This window comes from Pristiophorus japonicus, chromosome 12, assembly GCF_044704955.1.
Source record: "Pristiophorus japonicus isolate sPriJap1 chromosome 12, sPriJap1.hap1, whole genome shotgun sequence".
Lineage (NCBI taxonomy): Eukaryota > Metazoa > Chordata > Chondrichthyes > Pristiophoridae > Pristiophorus > Pristiophorus japonicus.
Genome location: NC_091988.1, coordinates 47,300,644 through 47,325,971, shown reverse-complemented (window position 1 = coordinate 47,325,971; position 25,328 = coordinate 47,300,644). Strand labels below are relative to the sequence as shown.

The following is a 25,328-nucleotide window of genomic DNA, read 5'->3' as shown; positions in this document are numbered from 1 at the left end:
GCACTTGTTTGAATGAAGGTGATGATGGGTTAATTCAATGAGAGAAAGCTTAAAAGTTTTGTCTGTTGAACACTTGATCACTTTTACTTCTGCTTCAAGCTTTGTTTTATACTTTGTTTTATTTCAGTAATTACTCAGTGACTTGTATTAGCATAATGTTTAGTGTACTGTATACATTGAGGATATTCATATTAGTGAATTGTGAAAGTTCTGTTAGAAGTATGAAAGATCCATAACTTCTGAGTGCATTGGGGCAAGAGAGTTTTTCTGGATGAGTGAAACAATTCTTAGTACTGAGTCATCGGTGAGAAAGTCTATTTATTCTGTTGGTTCACATGGTGGGACATTCTGTTTCTTTTGTATTCATTCTCTAACTACATGCTGCACTGGCAGCAGTTATTTTGGTGTGTGCATTCTTTTTAAAAAAATCCTACTTGTCAGAAATGAAATTACTGATCACAACCATAGACAGTTTTAATGTGCACTTTAAATTTGGAAATTATTAAATTTTATAGATTTATATTCTTGTCTTTTCTCTTTACCCTCCACATGGAGTACCTTTTCAGTGAACACATAGTTGCCAGGCAAGTATTATAATTGCTTGATTCATGTGTCACTTCTCACGTCACGCGCTATCATGTTTCAAATATTTTCAAAACATTTTACATGGCAGCACATTTGGAGAAAATCTTCAGTGAAAAACTGCAATTAGTAACAACAACAACTTCTATTTATATAACACCTTTAACATAATAAAACGTCCCAAGACGCTTCACAGAAGTGTTATCAAAAAAAAAGCAAAATTCGATACCGAGCCATATAAGGAGATGTTAGGCCAGATGATCAAAAGCTTGGTCAAAGAGGTAGGTTTTAAGGAGCGTCTTAAAGGAGGAAAGGGAAGTGGAGAGGCAGAGAGATTTAGGGAGGGAATTCCAGAGCTTTAGGATCTAGGCTGTTGAAGGCACAGCCATCAGTGGTAAAGCAATTAAAATTGGGAATGTTGAAAAGGCCAGAATAGGAGGAGCGCAGAGGTCTAGAGGGATTATCGGGTTGGAAGGACAAGGCCATGGAGGGATTTGGCAGTATAGGTCAGCGAGTGCAGGGGAAATGGGTGAGCGGGACTTGGTGCAAGTTTTTTTTTTATTCGTTCCTGGGATGTGGGCATCGTTGGCAAGGCGATTGTCCAACCCTAATTGCCCTTGAGAAGGTGGTGGTGAGCAGCCTTCTTGAACCGCTGCAGTCCGTGTGGTGAAGGTACTCCCACAGTGCTGTTGGGGAGGGAGTTCCAGGATTTTAACCCAGCGACGATGAAGGAACGCGATATATTTCCAAGTTAGGATCGTGTGTAACTTGGAAGGGAACTTGCAGGTGATGTTCCTATTCGCCTGCTGCCCTTGTCCTTCTAGGTGGTAGAGGTCGTGGGTTTGGGAGGTGCTGCCGAAGAAGGACATGGGCAGCAGAGTTTTTGGAAGACCTCAATTTATGGAGGGTAGAACTAGGAAGACCGGCCAGAAATGCATTGGACTAATCAAGTCTTGAGGTAATAAAGGCATGGTTGAAGGTTTCAGCAGCAGATGAGTTAAAGCAAGGCTGGTGACTGGCGATGTTCCGAAGATGGAAATGGACGGTCTTAGTGGTAGAATCATAGAATAGTTACAGCACAGAAGGAAGCCATTTGGCCCTTTGAGCCCATGATGGAACAGATATGAATTAGGAAGCTCAATTCATGATTAAATATGACACCAAGATTGCGAACAGACTTAATCGACCTCAGATAGTTGCCAGGGAGAGGGATTGAAGGCAAGGGAACTGAGTTTGTGCTGTGAAACAAAGACAATAGCCTCAATCTTCCCAATATTTTCTGGAGGAAGTTTCTGGACATCAGACAAGCAATCTCACAGCATAGAGACAGGGATTTGGTCAAGAGAGGTGGAGGAGAGGTAGAGCTGGGTATTATCAGCATACATGTGAAAACTCATGCTGTGTCACCGGATAATGTCACTGAACATCAACATGTAGATGAGAAATCTGAGGGGGCCAAGGATAGATCCTTGGAGGACACCAGAGGTGACGTGCAGGAGTGGGAAGAGAAACCATTGCAGGTGAGTCTATGGCTAAGGCTGGAAAGATAGGAATGGAGCCAGGTGAGTGCAATCCCATCCAGCTTGACGACAGTGGACAGGCGTCGGAGCAAAATTTTGTGGTCAACTGTGTCAATGGCTGCAGACAGGACGAGAAGGGGGATAGTTTACCTTTGTCGCAGTCAATTTGGATGCCATTTGTGACTTTGGTAAGACCCGTTCGGTACGATGGTGGGAATGGAAGCCTGATTGGAGATTCAACAAGAAGTTCTGGGAAAGCTAGGCTCAGATTTGGGAGGCGACAATGCGTTCAGGCACTTTGGAGAGGAGAGGAAAGGAAGGCTCAAGATGGGCAATAATTTGCAAGGATGGAGGGGTCAAGGATTGTTTTTTTTTTGAGGAGAGAAGTGATGATGGTAGATTTGAAGGAGAGGGGGACAGTATGTGAGGAGAGAGAACAGTTAACAATATCCACTTACATGGGAGCAAGGAGGGACAGTTGGGTCATCAGCAATTTAGTAGAAATAGGGTTGAGAGAGCAAGAGGGACATAGACAAGATTAACGTTGAAAGGGCAAGAGGGGAGATGGGAGAGAAGTAAGAGAATGATGCTACTTTATGGTTAGGACAGGGGGAAAACAGAGAGGAAGTAAAGTCCTTCCGAGGGGAAGGGAAGGAAGTAGCAGAGGTAGTTGAATGGATATTCTCTTATCTTTTTAACAAAAAAGTCCATGAGCTCCTCGCATTTATTGTTGGAAGCAGGGGAAGGTGGTTTGAGAAGGCAGTTAGTGGTAGAGAAGAGAAGCCTGGTGTTATTTTTGTTTTCTTGGATGATCGCGGAAGAATTTGAAACTGTTGTAAAGCTTAACAGATCGATTTAATTAATGTATCAAAACAAGTAGAATAAAAACATGTTTAATTGATCAATGAAAAATAATATAACTGTGAACTGATGTTATACTCTATTATAACTTATAGTCAACGTATTTACTGAGGCGTACAAAAGCATGGGCCTTACGCTAAACATCAGTAAGACGAAGGTCCTCCACCAGCCTGCCCTCACCGCACAGCACTGTCCCCCTGTCATCAAGATCCAAGGCGTGACCCTGGACAACGTGGACCACTTCCCATATCTCGGGAGCTTGCTATCAACAAGAGCAGACATCGACGACGAGATCCAACACCGCCTCCAGTGCGCCAGTGCAGCCTTCGCTCGCCTGAGGAAAAGAATGTTTGAAGACCAGGCCCTCAAAACTGCCACCAAGCACATGGTCTACAGGGCTGCAGTAATACCCGCCCTCCTGTATGGCTCAGAAACATTGACCATGTACAGTAGACATCTCAAGTCGCTGGAGAAATACCACCAACAATGTCTCCGCAAGATCCTACAAATCCCCTGGGAGGACAGACGTACCAACGTTGGCGCCCTCTACCAGGCCAACATCCCCAGCATTGAAGCACTGACCACACTTGATCAGCTCCGCTGGGTAGGCCACATAGTCCGAATGCCAGACACGAGACTCCCAAAGCAAGCGCTCTACTCTGAACTCCTTCACGGCAAACGAGCCAAAGGTGGACAGCGGAAACATTACAAGGACACCCTCAAAGCCTCCCTGATAAAGTGCAACAACCCCACTGACACCTGGGAGTCCCTGGCCAAAGACCGCACTAAGTGGAGAAAGTGCATCCGGGAGGATGCTGGGTACCTCGAGTCTCGTCGCCGAGAGCATGCAGAAATCAAGTGCAGGCAGCGGAAAGAGTATGCGGCAAACCAATCCCACCCACCCCTTCCCTCAACAACCATCTGTCCCACCTGAGACCATGTCGTATTGGACTGCACAGCCACTTAAGAACTCATGTTAAAAGTGGAAGCAAGTCCTCCTCAATTCCGAGGGACTGCCTATGATGATGACTTTTATAACTTGGTACAGTTCTGATTTTTGCCAGCAGGATGATCAATAAAATGCTTAAGGTTGACTTTTCGTTTTTTTGCGAGTGGAGAGCTTTGCTTGCCAGCTGCACATATTGGGAATTGCAGGTGTGTCTCTATGGTTCTACATCCATTAAAATTTACATCCATTAATTTTAATGGATGAAGAATTGTTGGCAGCATGACCACGTTTCTTGATGTGTGTTGTCAGTAGCATAAACTCAGAAAATTATCCCCTTTGTGCCCATTTTAATAAGACTTGCAGTTATTTCAGTTCGACTTCAGGCAAGCAAGTTAAGCTGTGCAACTGAGAAAATGAGGAAGCCGACTTTCAGGTTAAGAGAGTTCAGTTGGTCCCCGTGTTATCTATATTTACTGTATTATTAACTGCTCCCGTATTAGATTATTTTTTGCAGCCGTCAACAGTGCAAGTTGTTCAGTATGTGAGAAAGTTACTTTTGCAAAAAGTGTGCAGATTTTTTTGTATGTTTCTATTGAAAATGTAGAGTTCTTTTAAAGTTTATTTGTAGTTTTGTAGCTAATCTTGACAGTTACAACATTTTCAGCGCTAGATACGGAAGGAGTCAATTTTGTGAATGAAGATTCACATTGTAGGTCCGTTGCATCAATAACTAGGACACATAGGGGCCGAAATTGATCAACATGCTGCCACTGACATTCCTCTGCAAGATCCTCCCAGTGCCACTTTTGACGTGGGCGGTGCTGCGGTGCAGAGGGACCTGGGGGTCCTTGTGCATGGAGCCCAAAAAGTTAGTTTGCAGGTGCAGCAGGTAATCAGGAAGGCGAATGGAATGTTGGTCTTCATTGCGAGAGGGATGGAGTACAAAAGCAGGGAGGTACTGCTGCAACTGTATAGGGTATTGGTGAGGTCGCACCTGGAGTACTGCGTGCAGTTTTGGTCACCTTACTTAAGGAAGGATATACTAGCTTTGGAGTTACAGAGACGATTCACTAGGCTGATTCCGGAGATGAGGGGGTTACCTTATGATGATAGATTGAGTAGACTGGGTCTTTACTCGTTGGAGTTCAGAAGGATGAGGGGTGATTTTATAGAAACATTTAAAATAATGAAAGGGATAGACAAGATCGAGGCAGAGAGGTTGTTTCCACCGGTCAGGGAGACTAGAACTAGGGGGCACAGCCTCAAAATATGGGGGAGCCAATTTAAAACCGAGTTGAGAAGGAATTTCTTCTCCCAGAGGGTTGTGAATCTGTGGAATTCTCTGCCCAAGGAAGCAGTTGAGGTTAGCTCATTGAATGTATTCAAATCACAGATAGATAGATTTTTAACCAATAAGGGAATTAAGGATTATGGGGAGCGAGCGGGTAAGTGGAGCTGAATCCACGGCCAGATCAGCCATGATCTTGTTGAATGGCGGAGCAGGCTCGAGGGGCTAAATGGCCTAGTCCTGTTCCTAATTCTTATGTTCTTATGTAAGGGGAGAGCCGCCGGAACCACCCACCTACGTCAGCGGACGGCCGAGTAGTGCAACTGACCTCCCGCCCGCCGAGCTCCTATATTCATGCGGGCGGGAGTTGGCACCAGAACGGGGGTGGACTGCTGGCTGGAGGCTGGTTTGTCCCCGACGGTAAGCCTGAAGATCCTGGGAAAAAAAAAATATTTTTTTACAGCGACTTACCTGGATGGGGTCCCCTGACGGTCTTCTGATAGTTTTTTTTTCCTGATGATTTTTTATTTTCAGCTGTTTGACCCTCCGTGGGCCAGACTCCATCCTCGGTGGCAAGCGCCTCTGTCGCTGAGAATGAGACCTCCGCCCGCTGCCGCCCAGATTGACAGCGTACGTTGTTCATTTGCCGCCCGTCGATCTTCAAGTGACCTCGGCGCTGAGAACCCTGCCAAAAGTACCGTCCGGTGCATCAGTGGCCATCGCCGGCACTTGGGCGGGCGGAGACCTTGACCAAATTCGGCCCCATACTCACAGTTGTGCCTGTGATAGATTCGCCATGACACATGCATTTAATTCAATCTTCATCCACAATTAAGTTCTAAGAGCAGTTCAAATATTATACTGGGCTAGTAATTGATGACCTAATGTAATCAGGGTAGCCCTAACAAAGGCATTTACAATGTTTTATGTACATGCTACGGAATTTGCTACCCATTGTTTGAATATAGTAATTCTGTCTTACAGTTTAATTTTTGAAGTGTGAGTACTTGATGAATAGTGCCTCTATAATTTGTAAAGGAGATCTTGAAAAAATTCAGAAAATCTCAAACCTATTGGCTCATAATTTGTGGTCAGTGGCGAAGTAAAGGCGTTCGCGGCTGGCCCTGAAGAAAGCTTCCCACAAAGATCTTGCGATCTCTGGCGAGCATTTCGGCATTTCCGACGTTCAGTTGAGATTAATGTAAGCTAATGGGGTATCCTTACCACGAGCGACTTCAACAAGCTGTCTAAGTAGCCAATTGCAATGCAGAATTCTCACAGACTGGGAACCAGGAAGTGAAGAAGCTTCTTTTATTCTAACTTCTTAAAACTATTATAGAGAGCAAAACAAAGGTTGTGGCTCTTGCATGGGGAAAAGGTAAACTTGAAATAAATATGAACAAACTGAGAAGAAACTTTTTTTTTAGTAGTTTCTTAAAAATTATGACTCATTAAAATGGAGAAATTTGACACTCGACAAAATTAAAATTAGTTTTTCAGGGCCCTAGCATTTGTTTAGCCGTCAATACACTGTTAAAACCCCAATGACACCTAATGCAACAAGGTCTAACTTTTAATGGGGTATTTAACAGAGATATTATCCCGAAAAAGTTAAAGTTTTCGTCAGTTTCACTGATGACTGGTTATGTTGGGGTTGGTGGTGGTGGTGGGGCGGGGGGAAGGCACAGTGCAGCCAATATCCGAGCAGTGGATGACTGACCGAACTTCAGGATTCCTGCGTTAGGACGCGCATGTGTTAAATCCTGAAGTTGCAGTCAGTTTGCAACTGTTCGTTTGCTGTTCCAGGCCAATATTGTACTGGAATAAAATCTAAATCTATGAAGAAGTAGTAATAAATTGAAGTAAGTGACACAGCAGTTTATTTTACTCACATGCACGCTGACGACACACAGCTCTACTTCATCGCGACCCCTCCACTGTCTGTCTCTAAATTGTCTGACTGCTTGTCTGACATCCATTACTGGATGAGCAGAAATTTTCTCCAACTAAAGACCGAAGCCATTGTCTTTGGTCCCTGCTACAAATTCCGTTTCCTAGCTACCGACTCTATCCTCTCCCTGTAACTGTTGCTGAACCAGACTGTTTGCAACCTTTGGTGTTGTATTTGACCCCGAGATGAGCTTCTGTCTGCGCCATCACTAAGATCACCTACATCCACCTCCGTAACATTGCCTGGCTCGGCTCCGCCCCGCCTTAGCTCATTCTCTGCTGAAACCCTCATCCTTGCCTTTGTTACCTCAAGACGCACTCCTGGCAAGTCTCCCATATTCCACCTTCCATAAACTTCAGGTTCATCCAAAACTCCGCTGCCCTTATCCTAACTCGCACTAAGTCCCCATTCAGCCATCACCTCTGTGCTCACTGACCTACATTGGCTCCCAGTTAAGCAACAACTTGATTAAAAAATATCTCATCCTTGTTTCCAAATCTCTCCATGGCTTCACCCCTGCCTATCCCTGTAACCTCCTACAACCCTCCGCGATATCTGCGCCCCTCCACTTCTGGCCTCTAGTGTATCCCCGATTTTAATCACTCCTCCATTGGCGGCCGTGTCTTCAGCTGCTGAGGCCCTAGGCTGGAATTCTCCCCCACTAAACCTCTCTACCTCTCCTTAAAACCTCCCTGTTTGACCAAGTCTGCCCTATTATCTCCTTATGTAGCTTGGTGTCACATTTTATTTAATAACACTCCTGTGAAGCGCCTTGGGATGTTTTTTACATTAAAGGCACTATATTAATGCAAGTTGTTGTTGTATTAGAACAATTTCAAATTTGAAAATGCAAAGCACTAGTTTTAACAGTTAAAAACAATATTGACCCATTTAAAAAGAGATGCAGTGGTATCAATCTTCCTCTCCTGGTTCAGATCAGGAGCAATTAGTGCACCTGAAATACACACCACTATCCCAATCTTCAGTGCCTGATCTTCCTGTTGAGGTTCACTATGATGAAGCAGGTGCACACTGGGTGCAGCAGAACAACCCAGAGGAGGACCAGGCATTGCCTGGGTCCTGAAGGCACCAACAATCTTTCAGGGGCAGGGGCATTGAAACTCCCAGAAACAAAACTTGCAAAATGACAGCTTATGGGAGGAGGATTTTTATCTTGCAAACATCTGAGCATGAATGGTACGTTTTATATCTACTTATGCATGCCAGAAGCTGTAAATTGCATGTTGGTGTTCTTCATCTTTATGTGAAGGTGCTGGCCCCCCCCGTGAATGTGTTTGTATTGCTGTGCCATTGCTGGGTGGCAGCAGGAGCCCGCGTACCTCAGCTGTCTGTCTAGGAGGGAGTTGGTAAGAGAGCATTTCCATGGTGTTGAGCAGTAGGTGGCGAGGCAGAGAAAGCGAATGTAGATGTGAAGAATGATGGTGAAGTAATAGGAGGAGGGTGCGTGATTGACTGAGGCTATTTGTCCTCTTCAAGATTCAGGAGCAGTTGTATGTGAGGGTGGAAGAGGGATCTTTACTTTGTGGTCGGGAAACACATGTTGGTGGCTCAGGATAAGGCCAGATGCATTCTGTCAGCAGCTGTCAAAAGGGCAGGTGGGGTGGCATAGCGCTGAATTTAGACTCGGTCACTGTGTAAAAGATTAACAGTGTTTGGGAACAATTATTGAAGGAAGAAAGCCATTTTTTGCCTCAATATTAATACCAGCCTGTCCCTTCAGAAAGATAGCACCCAAACAGCAGAATATGAGGCAGTAGCGCCAGATTTTTATGGAAGAAGTTTGTCTCTGATCGACACCCGGTGCAATTAGAGAAATCTGTGTGCAAAGCTTTCTGATACTGAATTGCACGCATTTACATTGCTGCACCCTCTTTGAACGCAGTCAGCAGCGGACATCCAGAAAAGCCATAGTGTAAGTTTGAGTGAGGTATTATTCAGGTGCAGAAAAGCAAATGACTTGGTACTATTATTCAGGCCCTATTTTGGAGCAGAGTAGAGGAACGTCAGTCATTATGCAAGCTTTTTCAGCGTTCTGTGTTTACTATCTGAACATGTTGGTGTCTATAGGGCCCTCAGATTTACTCTGTCCTTTGGATATTTTCTTTAATGCAGTGTTGATTAAAAATAATTATTTTCAATTCCTTGTTTTCTGTTTAAAGGGTCCGGCTACTTGTGTAGTTTTTTCCAGTGCTGGGGACTTCTTTGCTTCAGGTGGCTCAGATGAACAGGTGGGTGTCTATTGCATCTCTTCTTAGTATCTCAACCACAAAGATACAGTCATTTAAAATGTACTAATAACCTTTTCTTTTATTAAGATGTAGTTTTGCTTTAAACTGTTAAAGGATTATCAGGACTGCTGTGCTTTATTAATAAGATTTTAGTTGCAGTTGTAATTTATTCTTTTCCAAAAGCTAGAGATTTTTTTTACATTATTCTTATGTCAGGTTAGTGTTTACAATGGATTTGCATCTAACAATGCAATAAGCTTACCACTAGGGCAATTGTTTTTGAATTCAACATGGCAGTCACTTTTCCTGTACCTATTTCCTCCACCTATCCTTCCCCTCATTTTCTTTTCTCCTAAAGGCACGGCTATCTAAGTTTGCGGATGATACAAAGCTAGGTGGGAAAGTAAGCTGCGGGGAAGACACAAAGAGCCTGCAAAGGGATGTAGGCAGATTAAGTGAGTGGACAATAAGGTGGCTGATGGTGTATAATGTGAGGTTATTCACTTTGGTAGGAAGAATAGAAGAACAAAATATTTTTTAAATGGTGAAAACTATTAAATGTTAGTGTTGGGAGAGATTTAGGTGTCCTCATACAGGAAACACAAAGTTTAGCATGCAGGTACAGTAAGCAATTAGGAAGGCAAATTGCATGTTGGCCTTTATTGCAAGGGGGTTGGCGTACAAGAGTAAAAGTCTTGCTGCAATTGTACAGGGCTTTGGTGAGAGCACACCTGGAGTACTATGCACAGTTTTGGTTTCATTATCTGAGAAAGGACATGCATGCTTTAGAGGCGGTGCAACAAAGGTTCACTAAATTGATCCCTGGGATGAGAGGATTGTCCTATGAGGAGTAGATTGGGCCTATACTCTCTGGAATTTAGAAGAATGAGAGGTGATCTCATTGAAACATATAAGATTCTGAGGAGGATTGGCAGGGTAGATGCTGTGAGGTTGCTTCCCTTGGCTGGAGAGTCTAGAACTAGGGGGCATAGTCTCTGGATACGGGGTCGGCCATTTAAGACTGAGATAAGGAGGAATTTCTACACTCGTCATCCGGAGATGAGAGGGTTGACTTATGAAGATGGGTTGAGTAGGTTGGGCCGATACACATTGGAGTTCAGAAGAATGAGAGGTGATCTTATTGAAACATATAAGATAATGAGGGGGTTCGACAAGGTGGATGCAGAGAGGATATTTTCACACATAGGGGAAACTAAAACTAGGGGACATAGTCTCAGAATAAGGGGCCGCCCATTTAAAACTGAGATGAGAAGGAATTTCTTCTCTGAGGGTTGTAAATCTATGGAATTCTCTGCCCCAGAGAGCTGTGGAGGCTGGGTCATTGAATATATTTAAGGCGGAGATAGATGTTTGAGTGATAAGGGAATAAAGGGTTATGGGGAGTGGGCAGGGAAGTGGAGCTGAGTCCATGATCAGATCAGCCATGATATTGAATGACTGAGCAGGCTCGAGGGGCCAAATGGCCTATTCCTGCTCATAATTCTTGTGTTCTTATGTTCTTTGTGTGGAATGACAATGTCATGAGTGCTGGTTGTCCAGTATTCCTCTCCCCTCTCTGTGGCTATTCTTTGAGTCCAAGCATTGAGTTTTGGCAATCTATTTGACGAGGGCGGGGTAGGAGATGATGTAAGAACTATACGAGAATAGATTAGTAGGTAAATTAAAAAGGAACCCAGAAATCTTTTATAAACATAAATAGTAAAAGGGTCGTTGAAGGAAGGGTGGGGCCAATTAAGGGCTAGAAGGAGATAATATTGTGGAGCCAAAGGGCATGGCTGAGGTACTAAATGAATACTTTGCATTTGTCTTTACTAAAGAAGAGGATGCTGCCAGTGTCACAGTGAAGGAGGAGATAGTAGAGAAATTGGATAGGATAAAAATAGGCAATAGGGAGGTACTTAAAAGGCTGGCAGAGCTCAAAGTAGAAAAGTCATCCGGTCTGGATGGGATGCATCCTAGGTTGCTGAGGGAAGTAAGAGTGGAAATTACAGAGGCTCTGGTCACAATCTTCCAATCCTCCTTAGATTTGGGAGTTGTGCCAGAGGACTGGGCGATTGCAAATGTTACACCCTGTTCAAAAAAAAGAGAGAGATAAACGCACCAACTACAGGCCAGTCAGCCTAAGTGGGGAAACTTTTAGAGACAAAATTAATTTGCACTTGGAAAAATATGGGGTAATAAATAAAAGCCAGCGTGGATTTGTTAAAGGCCAATCATGTTTGACTAACTTGAGTTCTTTGAACAGAGAAGGTTGATGAGGGCTGTGCGGTTGATGTGTATATTAATTTTCAAAAGGCATTTGATAAAGTACCACAAAATATACTTGGTAGCAAAATTGGAGCGTGTGGGATTAAAGGCTGCGTGGATACAAAATTGTCTTAGGGAAAGTCGTGATGAACGGTTGATTTTCAGGCTGGAGGGACGTATGCAGTGGTGCCCCCTAGGGGACTGGTGTTGGGACCAGTGCTCTTTTTGTTATAAATACTGTAACAAGAGCAGGTCAGAAGCTGGGTATTCTGTGGCGAGTGACTCAACTCATGACTCCTCAAAGCCTTTCCACCATCTACAAGGCACAAGTCAGGAATATGATGGAATACGCTCCACCTGCCTGGATGAGTGCAGCTCCAACAACACTCCAAGCTTGACACCATCCAGGACAAAGCAGCTTGATTCATTGGCAACCTCTCCACCACTGGTGCACCATGTCTGCAATGTGTACCATCTACTAGCTGCACTGCAGCAACTTGCCAAGGCTCCTTCAACTGCACCTCCAAAAGCATGACCTCTACCCCATAAGGTCAAGGGCAGCAGGCGCATGGGAACATCCCCAACTGCAGGTTCCCTTCCAAGTCGCACACTACTCTGACTTGGAAATACATCGCTGTTTCTTCATCGTCGGTAGGTCGAAATCTTGGAACTCCCTATCCATTGCACTGTGGGAGTACCTTCACCACACGGACTGCAGCGGTTCAAGAATGCAGCTCACCACCAGGGCATAATTTTATCGTTTGCAGATGACGCTAAATTCTGAAATGTATTGAACAGTGAGGAGGATAGTAACAGACTTCACGAGGACATAGACAGATTGGTAAAATGGACAGACGCACGGCAGAGAAGTGTGAAGTGATTCCTTTTGGTAGGAAGAATGAGGAGAGACAATATAAACTAAATGGTACAATTTTAAAAGGGGTGCAGGAACAGAGAATCTTGGAGGTGTATGTACACAAGTCTTTGAAGGTGGCAGGACAAGTTGAGAAGGCTGTTAAAAAGGAATATGCGATCCTTCGCATTATAAATAGAGGCATAGAGTGAAAAAGCAAGGAAGTTATGCTGAACCTTTATAAAACACTGCTAATCCCCAGCTGGAATACAGTGGCCAATTCTGGGCACTATACTTTAGGAAGGATGTGAAGGCCTTGGAGAGGGTGCAGAGGAGATTTACTACAATGGTACCAGGGATGAAAGACTTCAGTGGAGAGACTAGAGAAACTGGGGTTGTTCTCCTTAGAGCAGAGAAGATTCCAGGGAGATTTGATAGAGGTGTTCAAAATCATGAAGGGTTTTGATAGAGGAAATAAGGAGAAACTGTTTCCATGTCAGAAGCGTTGGTAACTAGAGGATACAGATTGAAGTTAATTGGCAATTGAACCAGAGGGAACATGAGGAAAAATAAATTACTCAGCGAGTTATGATCTGGAATGCACTGCCTGAAAGGATAGTGGAAGCAGATTCAATAATAACTTTCAAAAGGGAATTGGATAACTTCTTGAAGTGGAAAAATGTGTTGGGCTATGGGGAAAGAGTTGAGGGAGTGTGACTAATTTCAAAGAGCTAGCACAGGCATGATGGGCCAAATGGCCTCCATGGTGTATCATTGTAACGTTACAAAGTATTTACAACACAGAAACCGGTCATTCGGCCCAACATGTCCATGCCAGTGTTTATGCTCTACCTTCTATGATTCTAAGAACTAAGTGTACTCCTGTCCTCACCTGAAGTACTTGTATTTAGCCTTGCACTTTCCAGCAAGGATCACTGAATAATGTTAGGGAGTGGAAACCCAAGCCAATTTTTCCTCTAGTTGCTTTTACTCCGTTCCAAGATCAAGGGCAGATAGTCCTATTGCTGCCTTCTCTGAGATTATCGAGCATCAGGGTCCAGGGATTGAACATGGGACGTCCTGGTTGAGTTCTATTTACTTCTTTCTGGGGTTCTCCAGCACATTATCACAACATTGCATCATCAAGCTGCTAACTTGTATTAGATTAAATATATAGACTGACTTAATTGTAATGGTCTGTTTTAATAAACTGGATTGCTGATGTGCAGTACTACACTGTAGAATCTTTTGATCACCACCAAGTTTCAAATCATTTAATGTTGATCTATGTGCTGCATTTCTACAGACTTCACCTCAATTGACTTGGCAGCTTGGATCACAACTATTTTTGCTATTTTGACCTGTGGGCTGGAGTACCTAGAGTTGCATTGATCCCGTTGGCAATAGAAATCTTTAAAGATTGATGTAATAGAGATTTTGATTATATTTATTGAAGAAATGTATCTTTATTTGGAAAATGGGCTATTTTTAGTCATCTCTCAGAATCATAGAAATATATTCTTCTGTTGACATATTTGGCCTCACGATTTATTCTGATCATAATTAAATCCATATTGCTTCATTGCTAAAGCTGCCTCCAAGAAACTCCGTTTTCTCTATTGTATCAAACATTTATTTTCCCCTAAACAATGACTCTGCACAGACAAAGGACTTTCCAAGACTTGTATATTGCTCTCATATCTTGAGTGATTAATCTAATAATTGTCTTGCAATTCTGAACAGGATGCAAGAACACGTTTGTTCAAATGGTAGGTGAGCTCATCCCCACCTCTATCCTTTAACCACTCTACCTCAAAGGAGTACAAGAGAGGTGTTAGAAGAGTCCAGAAATGGAAACGTGTGTTTTTATATGCTTCAACAGGCTCACAGTCTCCCTATTTTTTTTTTTTAACCACCATGCTCATTCTTTGACCCGCTCCGAAGCACTGGATCGCAGTCTTTGAGCAGAATCATTCACCTCCACTTCTATTCACTCGCCTGAGGGTAATGAGTTGTACCTTACTGTTGTTTGATAATTCCATATAGGCCAGCTATCGAACCAGAGATTTTCTTGGTCCATGTAGTTCATTCTCAAACCTTGTTGTTCATAGATCCAGTGAACTATTGGCAAGTCTCCATTTGAACATTGTAACATAATTCTATTGGTTAATTTTTCTTTAAAATGCATAAAACTTTTTTTAAACACCTCCACTTAGATATATTCCAAACCGTAAAGACTCACCTGCTCACAAATTACACATCTCTCTCTCTCTCTCTCTCTCTCTCTCTCAGGAATTCTTTTAAATGTCATTGTGAAAAAGATGGTAAATTACTGTTTTTAGGAAAGTTTAGAACAGCACTATTATCAAAATACATTGAGCTTATGGAAATGTACACTGGAATGTTTGACTTATTACTACCAATTATTTTTTGGTCCAGAATCAATTTGTTTCATGAAATGAGTTACTTATAATGTTCTTTCAGCCATAGCTGTAATTCACACATTCCTAGGAAATTACCACATTGTTTTTACTACATATATACTGGCCAATATGAACAAGCGGCAGCATTTAAGTAAGCAGGTTAGCATAGGCCTAAGAATCTCATCCTTAAAGAATTTTCTGTATAGCAGCTGAACACAACATACATTGTGTCAGTTAAAAATTATATAGCCTTATTAAGAATGGTAAACTTCTGCATTTTAAGTGTTGTGTAATGTGGAATTTTAACTCTCTAATATTGTGATTTATTTGCTGTCGCAAGACATTAGCAAAATTATTTGGGCACTGGTCAGTATTATGGCTTTAGCTTAAATAGGGTTTGAAGGCGGTGAATAATTGGACCAGTACTGGAAAGGACTGTAATGCAGGAGGCTAGAAGCGGCCGTCGGTGGTAGATAGAGCAGGGTTAGAGGCTGGATGTAGGGGAGAGGGGAAAGTTAGAGCATTGCAAGAAGTCAGAGGAGACTAATGGGACCAAGAAAGAAGAAAAATCAAAGATGAAAAGAACTTAGATTTGTATAGTGATTTCCATGGCCTCAAGATGTCCCAAAGCACGCACTTCTCTGCCAATGAAGTACTTTTGAAGTTTAGTCACCGTTGTAATGTAGGTAAATGCGGCAGCCATTTTGTACACCAGGTTCCACAAATGGCAATATAAAATTCAATCACTAGACAATCTGTTTTAGCGGAGTTGTTTCAGTGACAATATTGGCTAGAACACTGGGTGAACTTTCCTGCTCTTCTTTGAATAGTGTCCTGAGAACTTTTATATCCACCTGAGATGGTATATGGGGCCTTGGTTTAACATCTCATTTGAAAGACGACACTTCACTTCAGCACTCCCTCAGGCGAGGAACAGGCAAGGTTATTGCTCAGTGTCCCTGTAGAGGGACTTGTGCCCACGATCTCTCGTTCAAAGGAAAGAGTGTTACCATTTTAAAAAAAAACATAGAAAATAGGTGCAGGAGTAGGCTATTCAACCCTTCGAACCTGCACCACCATTCAATAAGATCATGGCTGATCATTCACCTCAGTACCCCTTTCCTGCTTTCTCTCCATACCCCTTGAGGGCCATATCTAACTCCCTCTTGAATATATCCAATGAACTGGCATCAACAACACTCTACGGTAGGGAATTCCACATGTTAACAACTCTGAGTGAAGAAGTTTCTCCTCATCTCAGTCCTAAATGGCCTACCCCGTATCCTAAGACTGTGTACCCTGGTTCTGGACTTCCCCAACATCGGGAACATTCTTCCCGCATCTAACCTGTCCCGTCCCGTCAGAATCTTATACGTTTCTATGAGATCCCCTCTCATCCTTCTAAACTGCAGTGTATAAAGTCCCAGTTGATCCACTCTCTCCTCGTATGTCAGTCCAGCCATCCCTGGAATCAGTCTGGTGAACCTTCGCTGCACTTCCTCAATAGCAAGAACGTTCTTCCTCAGATTAGGAGACCAAAATTGAACACAATATTCCAGGTGAGGCCTCACCAAGGCCCTGTACAATTGCAGTAAGACCTCCCTGCTCCGATACTCAAATCCCCTAGCTATGAAGGCCAACATGCCATTTGCCGCCTTCACCGCCTGCTGTACCTGCATGCCAACTTTCAATGACTGATGAACCATGACACTCAGGTCCCATTGCACCTTCCTTTTTCCTAATCTGCCGCCATTCAGATAATATTCTGCCTTTGTGTTTTTGCCACCAAAGTGGATAATCTCACATTTATCCACATTATACTGCATCTGCCATGCATTTGCCCACTCACCTAACCTGTCCAAGTCATCCTGCAGCCTCTTAGCATCCTTCTCACAGCTCGCACTGCCACCCAGTTTAGTGTCATCTGCAAACTTGGAGATATTACGCTCAATTCCTTCATCCAAATCATTAATGTATATTGTAAAGAGCTGGGGTCCCAGTACTGAGCCCTGTGGCACTCCACTAGTCACTGCCTGCCATTCTTACTGCAGTTGTACAGGGCCTTGGTGAGGCCCCACCTGGTCTATTGTGTTCAGTTTTGGTCTCCTAATCTGAGGAAGGACGTTTTTGCTATTGAGGGAGTGCAGCGAAGGTTCACCAGACTGATTCCTGGGATGGAAGGACTGACATATGAGGAGAGACTGGATCAACTGGGCCTGTATTCACTGGAGTTTCGAAGGATGAGAGGGGCTCTCATAGAAACATATAAAATTCTGACGGGACGGGACAGGGTAGATGCAGGAAGGATGTTTCCGATGTTGGGGAAGTCCAGGACCAGGGGACATAGTCTTAGGATAAGGGGTAAGTCATTTAGGACTGAGATGAGGATAAACTTCTTCACTGAGAGAGTTGTTAACCTATGGAATTCTATACTGCAGAGAATTGTTGATGCCAATTCATTGGATATATTCAACAGGGAGTTAGATATGACCCTTGCGGCTAAATGGATCAAGGGGTATGGAGAGAAAGCAGGAAAGGGGTACTGAAGGAATGATCAGCCATGATCTTATTGAATGGTGGTGCAGGCTCGAAGGGCCGGATGGCCTACTCCTGCACCTTTTTCTATGTTTCTATGTTTCTATTCTGAAAAGAACCCGTTAATCCCGACTCTCTGCTTCCTGTCTGCCAACCAGTTCTCTATCCATGTCATGTGCTTTGATTTTGCACGCCAATCTCCTGTGTGGGACCTTGTCAAAAGCCTTTTGAAAGTCCAAGTACACCACATCCACTGGATCTCCCTTGTCCACTCTGAGTTACATCCTCAAAAGATTCCAGAAGATTTGTCAAGCATGATTTCCCTTTCATAAATCCATGCTGACTTGGACCAATCCTATCACTGCTCTCCAAATGCGCTGCTATTTCATCCTTAATGATTGATTCCAACATTTTCCCCACCACCGATGTCAGGCTAACCGGTCTATAATTACCCGCCTTCTCTCTCCCTCATTTTTGAATAAGTGGTGTTACATTAGCTACCCTCCAGTCCATAGGAACTGATCCAGAGTCGATAGACTGTTGGAAAATGATCACCAATGCATCCGCTATTTCTAGGGCTACTTCCTTAAGTACTCTGGAATGCAGACCATCAGGCCCCGGGGATTTATCGGCCTTCAATCCCATCAATTTCTCCAACACAATTTCCCGCCTAATAAGGATATCCTTCAGTTCATCCTTCTCACTAGACCCTCGGTCCCCTAGTACATCCGGAAGGTTATTTGTGTCTTCTTTCGTGAAGACAGAACCAAAGTATTTGTTCAATTGGTCTGCCATTTCTTTGTTCCCCATTATAAATTCACCTGAGTCTAACTGCAAGTCTAATCTTTTTCTCTGCAAAAGCTTCTATCGATATGTGAAGTCAGTTTTTATGTTCCCGGCAAGCTTCCTCTCGTACTCTATTTTTCCCCTCCTAATTAAACCCTTTGTCGTCCTCTGCTGAATTCTAAATTTCTGCCAGTCCTCAGGTTTGCTGCTTTTTCTGGCCAATTTATATGCCTCTTCCTTGGATCTAACACTATCCTTAATTTCCCTTGTTAGCCATTGAAGTACACTTTAGAGTGTAGTCACTGTTGTACTGTAGGAAATGTGGCAGTCATTTTGCACACAGCAAGCTCCCACAAACAGCAATGTGATAATGACCAGATAATATGTTTTTGTTATGTTGATTGAAGGATGAATATTGGCCAGGACACCGGGGTAACTCCCCTGCTCTTCTTCGAAATAGTGCCATGGGATCTTCCACGTGAGAGAGCAGATGGGGCCTCTGTTTAATGTCTCATCCGAAAGACGGCACCTCCGAAGTGCAGCGCTCCCTCAGTACTGCATTGGAGTGTTAGCTTAGATTTATGTGTTCAAGTCTCTGGAGTGGAGCACTGAGTAAGGCTACATTGAAGGGAACAGAGATGGGCTAAAGCTCAGAAGAATTGGCTTACTGCTGTATCCAGTGTCACCAGAGCTGTAGAGAGATGGGAGAAGGAAAGGAGGACTCTCTAACTATGGTTATTTAATTATAGTTATCTCTGTTCTGAATCTTGGGATGGCTGTTGTAGGAAATAGAAATTGGTGAATGGTAGTGAGAATAATGTTCTTCTGAGGTAAGGAAGAGGGAATTATCCTCGTCATCTGGTGTTCTATACCTGACCTTGAAGTGTTTGCTGATGTTGGATGAGAAAATTGATCTTTTTCCTCTTTTGTTATCTTCATCTTTATAAACAGGAAAAATCATGACTAAAATACTTGACTTTGAAAGCTTCTGTCTTAGTTTTTATCAATCCACTTGAAACATTGATGAGCTAGAAGTTCTGGTAATCACACTCCTCCCCTGTATAAAATTTGAATTTATAAAATTGCTCGCTCTCGCTCTCGCTCACGCTCTCGCTCACGCATGCAGCATTTATCATACTGATGTATTAGCCACTTTATGAAATTCTCATTTTCCATGACATTCCACGCAACGATTCTGAGACATCTGCTCCAAGTTCTGAGGGTAGACACGCAGAGCTGAACTGATTTTCATTGGGATAAAGAAGATTGAAGGGAGACATATTTTCAGTCTTCAAAATGCTGAAAGGTATGATAAATGCTGCATGCGTCAGAGAGAGAGAGAGCGAGAGCGAGCAATTTTCTAAATTCAAATTTTATACAGGGGAGGAGTGTGATAACAATGCATGGAGGCCATTAGACTTTGATTGTTGAGTATGTAATTAGAGGTTTAAATTTAAAACTTCTCCAGTGAGATTAGTGATTATAGCAGATGGACTTGAAGAGTAGTCACTGCTACAATATCAGAAAACAAGGCAGCCAATTTGCGCAAAGCAAGGTCCCACAAACAACAGTGAAATAATGTCAGATAATCTATTTTTAGTGATGTTGGTTGAGGGATAACTATTGGCCAGGGCACTTGGAGAACTCTCCTGCCCTTTGAATACCGCTATGGAATTTTTTTAAAGTCCACCTAAGAGGGCAGACAGAGCCTTTGTTTAATGTCTCATCTGAAAGACTGCACTGCCAAGAATATGTCGGCCTAGATTAAGTGTTTAAGTCTCTGGAGTGAAACTTAAAACCATAACCTTCTGACTTAATGCTACCACTGAGCCGAGGCTGACACCTTGAGTAAGTGAGCTGCAGGTATTGATAATTGTTCCAGTTTGTCATGTTTGGTAAAAGCCTCACCCGTTTACTGCCAAAAATTGGATGAGTTTTAGTGGTGAAGTTTTACTGATCATTTTACATTTCTTCCACTGTCAGAAAGTATCACTTGGTAGATGTGCACAGAAAGCTAGCATTCTATGGCATTGAAGCACTGACCACACTTGATCAACTCTGCTGGGCAGGCCACATTGTTTGCATGCCAGACACGAGACTCCCAAAGCAAGCGCTCTACTCGGAACTCCTTCACGGCAAATGAGCCAAAAGTGGGCAGAGGAAACGTTATAAGGACACCCTCAAAGCTTCCCTGAAAAAGTGCAACATTCCCATTGACACCTGGGAGTCCCTGGCCAAAGATCACCTTAAGTAGAGGAAGTGCATTCGGGAGGGCGCTGAGCACCTCGAATTTCATTCGGCGAGAGCATGCAGAAATCAAGTCCAGACAGCGGAAAGAGCGTGCAGCAAACCAGTCCCACCCACCCCTTCCCTTAAAGACTATCTGTCCCACCTGTGTCAGGGACTGTGGCTCTCGTATTGGACGGTTCAGCCACCTAAGGACACATTTTTAGTGTGGAAGCATGTCTTCCTCGACTCCGAGGGACTGCCTATAGAAACATCGAAAATAGGTGCAGGAGTAGGCCATTCGGCCCTTCGAGCCTGCACCGCCATTCAATGAGTTCATGGCTGAACATGCAACTTCAGTACCCTATTCCTGCTTTCTCGCCATACCCCTTGATCCCCCGAGTAGTAAGGACTACATCTAACTCCTTTTTGAATATATTTAGTGAATTGGCCTCAGCAACTTCCTGTGGTAGAGAATTTCACAGGTTCACCACTCTCTGGGTGAAGAAGTTTCTGATGATGATCTGTGGATAATTTTCACCAGTTTAGGCAATTATTTATTTCATTTGAATACAAGAATTGAGGGAAGCCCATTACTCAACAAACTTAGCAGTTTGCGCCTGGTGATAAAGGGATATGGGAACAGGGCAGACAGACAGGATTAGGACTATTTGCTGGCATCAAGGGTAAACACCAACATGGACTGGTTGGGCTGAACAGCCTGCTTCCATGTTGTAATTTCTATAAGTTATGTGTCAATAATTTTATCTTTTGCACTTGTTCCCTAATTTCATTGTGCTCTTGCAGCACTGAAGAAGAACAGAGGAGAAATAATGGAAAGGAAAATCATAAATAACAAATGTAGACACACAAAGAAAGGGGAACCCAGAACATCAAAAACAGCTCAAAGATTGAAGGGAAAAGATAGCTAGAATGGCAGCAAGATATTTATTTACAGATGGCAGGAAATCAAAAGAAAAGGAGTTTGATGTAGAAAAGGATTGCAAACCTTAATGTTAACTAATTTTAGCAATTTCATACAAAATACAATCTTCAGATTAACTGTATTACCTGAGGTAGGTTTTGAAGCAAACTAATACACACTGGCAAAGAATAGCAGGTGTCAGCCTTGGGCTTCGTGGTAGTACTTTAGCCTGAGTCAGAAGATTATGGTTTTAATCCTACTCCAGAACTTGAGCATGTAATCCAAGTTGATATTAGAGTGAAAGTAGTAAGATATGCAGGGGCCAAAATTGCCCCTTCCCTTGAGGCCTGTTGCCGCCGGAAATCGGCGGGCACGCTACGGAGTGCAATGGCTGCCGATTTTTTTTTGTGTAATAAACCGAGGTCCCATCGGCCATCTCACGTGGATATAAAAAATTCCATGGCACTATTCAAACAGCAAAGAAGTTTGCCCAGTATTCTGGCCAACATTTATCCCTCAACCAACACTACTAAAACAGATTATTTAGTTGTTTATATTATTGCTGTTTGCGGAACCTTGCTGTGCACAAACTGCCACTTTTCCCTATCTTACAGCAGTGACCACACTTCAAAAGTAAATCATTGGCTGTAAAACACTTTGGGATGTCCTGAGATCGTGAAAGACACTGTATAGATGCAAGTCCTTTCTTTCTAGTTCAGTTTTGAATCCTTATGCATCACTAAAAAAAAAAACTAATACAATGATCCAGCCTGGTGGTCCGGGAGGTTTGGCGACTTGCACACCTGGGCCTCTATGTGAAGGCTGGCGTAGATGCCCACATATCCCAGGGGCGCATGTGGTTCGCAAGCACCCCTGGCATCAAGTGGGTTTGCCCAACTAATAAAAGAAGGGAATCCCCATTCATACTTTTGTGGAGTTTCGTTTGTACGGTACTCTCATAAGTATGATTGGAGATCACTTTAAAAAAAAAAATACACAAACACATGAAATTAAAAAATAACATTTAAAATTAATTAAAATGCCATTTAATTAAATATTTTAAACAAAAATTTTATTTTTTGAATACAATTATATGTTTTAATGAGACAAAAAATAAACTTACAGGGATTGTAATCTATAAATGAGTGATAAAATGATATTTATCTTTTTTATTTAAACTCTTACACTGGTAAAAGCAGGCCTTACACCCATAGGATTTCGAGGGCATTCGCTGGGCAGAAGTTGGGCAAATAGCCCAACTCTCCGCCCACAGAGGCCCTTTTCTTTTGGATGCACGCGATCTATCAAGAGGATTCTTGACTGGTCGCAAGTACCGGGTTTCAGCGCATGCGCAGTGCGTGCCTAATCCCGGAACATGTGGGGCCCTTACGGATGCAAATTCGTATTCATCCGTAGGGGTCGCAAATTCAACCCCAATAGCTTTCAATGGAGTTGCTTTTAAGGGAGTCCAGGGTTATGGCGAGTGGGCAGGGAAGTGGAGTTGAGGCCAAGATCAGATCAGATCAGCTATGATCTTATTGACCGGCGGAGCAGGTTCGAGGGGCCAAATGGCCTACTCCTGCTCCTATTTCTTATGTTCTTATGGTTCATTTTTTTAATTGTGCATCTGCGTTTTTAATAAATAATACGTCAAGTGATGTCACAAATCTATAAGTAGGTGATGACCAACATTTTGTTAAACTGTGACAAATACCTTGTTCAATACATTTTTCAGGTTATGGTATGGAAGACTAATTTTGATGCTGCAGATTATGGGGAAATGTTGAAAAATCAGTCCCGGTCAATGACTGTTAATTGTACGCTGAAGAATTCAGATGGTGGTTCTTGCTCACCAGAATATACTTCGAGGTCACGTGCTGTAGAGGTACGTTTTATTTGATTTATGTAAGTATTCTCTTTATAGTATTTTATACTTTCCTCACAAAACACATTGTGTAAATACATTACAGCATCTTTTATTTGAATATTTAGATTGCTTTTCTGATTTTAGTATTTTTCCACACTGTACCTGGAAATGCACTATCGTGTCATCTGTGCACAAATGCCAATTGATACTCCAGTGCAGTTCTTCCAGCAAAGCTGCTTTTTATATTAAGATTCATTGGATACTAGGGCCATTGACTCCCATCCTATGGATCTTGCGCAGCTGGCAGCAACTCCAAAGTAAATTTGCTGGATGTGCCAATGCCAGGTACTGAGAAGGTCTGCTAAAAATGAGTCCTGCAATTTTGCTTTGGGGTTGCTATGACGTTGAAGCCACATGGCTTAGCAGCCCACTGAAAGCCAATATGAAAGCACCGTAAAGCCAAGTCGCTACTGCTGTTTAAACCTTTGTTGCATCTCCAAATATTACATGCCCAAAATTAAGGTCAAGAGGTGAAAGGAAAAACTCCTGCTGTGGCTGGATACAAAAGAAGGTGGGTTTGGTTGTCAGAAGCCAACTACCACAACCTAGTACATTGCTGCAGGAGTTCTTCTGGGCCAAAGCCTTGGTGGAATGATCTTCAGCAGCTTCATCAGTAACCTTCCCTCCATTGTAACTTTAGGAGTTTGTCTGTTTGGTCACAATTCTACATTGTGTTTCGCTATATTCATAATGTCTCTGATAATACAGTGGTACATTCCAGCATTTAGCAGGAGCAGAACAACATCCTGAAAGCTGGTAGGTAACATTCGTGCCATTTAAGTGCCAGGTTAATGTGTGAGGTTATCCATTTTGGCAGAAAAAACAAAAAAGCTAATTATTATTTAAATGGAGAGAATGTACAAAATGCTGCAGTTGAGAGGGACTTGGGGGGGGTCCTTGTGCATGAAACACAAAAGTTTAGTATGCAGGTACAGCAAGTAATCAAGAAAGCAAATGGAATAGAAACATAGAAATTTGCAGCGCAGAAGGAGGCCATTTCGGCCCATCTTGTCCGTGCCGGCTGACAAAGAACCACCTTTATTGCAAGGAGGATGGAATATAAAAGCAGGGAAGTCCTGCTACAACTGTACAGGGTATTGGTGAGGCCACACCTTGAGTACTGTGTAGAGTTTTGGGGCTAGAACCTCCACTTTTGGGCTTATCGCCCAAAAATGGGCGTTATTACCGATGTGGGCAGTAAAAAAGGGTTTTCAGATCGTCCGCTTCTCGCCCATTCTCAAAATACCTAGTTTACATTTTTGAAAATGGGTGTTACCGCGAGCGATATCAAATGGGCGGTAGCATAACATTTTTTTGACCTCCTGCCATAAAGTGTGGCTGTCCTTAGCAACGGCATGGCAATGCGCTAGATTCCCGCGATTCAGGAGGTCAAGGGCCACCATGATATGCGCAGAAGCGGAGACAAGAGAGAGCGAACTCAGAGGGACTGAAGGCGTGGCTGGGTGTGGTGTGGCTGCTTTGGGAGGAAGGAGGGGGAGGCTTTAGAGCTTCACAGCAAGTAGACAAACACAAATTAGCTGTTACCAGAGAGGAGAGGAGAGGAGGCGGCATCACAGCACGCTGTGGAGACTGACGCTGGAGAGAGCAGGCAGGTGGGAGAGGAGCAGGTTGGAGGCTGCAAAAGAGCCAGGAGGTTCTCGGACGAGGCAAATGCCTCCCTCCTGCAGGAGGTCGAGGTACGCTGGGGTGATTTGACACAGGGAGGGCATGGGAAGCCCACCCCAAAGGCCTACCAGAGGATCTGGACCAAGATAGCAGAGGTAGTCTCGTCGGCGACCAACGAGGTGCGTGAGGGCAACCAATGCCGCAAATGATGGAATGACCTTGTGGGATCCGCAAGAGTAAGTATTACATTGATTTACATGTACTTATGTATTTATATAATTTGATTTGTAACAGTCATGAGTGACTATCAGCAGATGTGAGGTCTTGCACTTTTACCGGGAATGTTTTACTCAACGCCT

General features: G+C 43.2%; 1 protein-coding gene across 3 annotated transcripts in view; it reads left to right on the top strand.

Annotated features, from left to right (window-relative positions):
* Positions 1–25,328, top strand: part of LOC139277225 (POC1 centriolar protein homolog A-like) — a 238,359-nt gene that overhangs the window by 83,590 nt on the left and 129,441 nt on the right. For all 3 annotated transcript variants that reach the window (XM_070895387.1, XM_070895386.1, XM_070895385.1), the window contains 2 exons: positions 9,332–9,400; positions 23,152–23,301. In XM_070895387.1, coding sequence (XP_070751488.1) covers positions 9,332–9,400; positions 23,152–23,301 — 219 coding nt within the window. The remainder of the gene's footprint in view (positions 1–9,331; positions 9,401–23,151; positions 23,302–25,328) is intronic.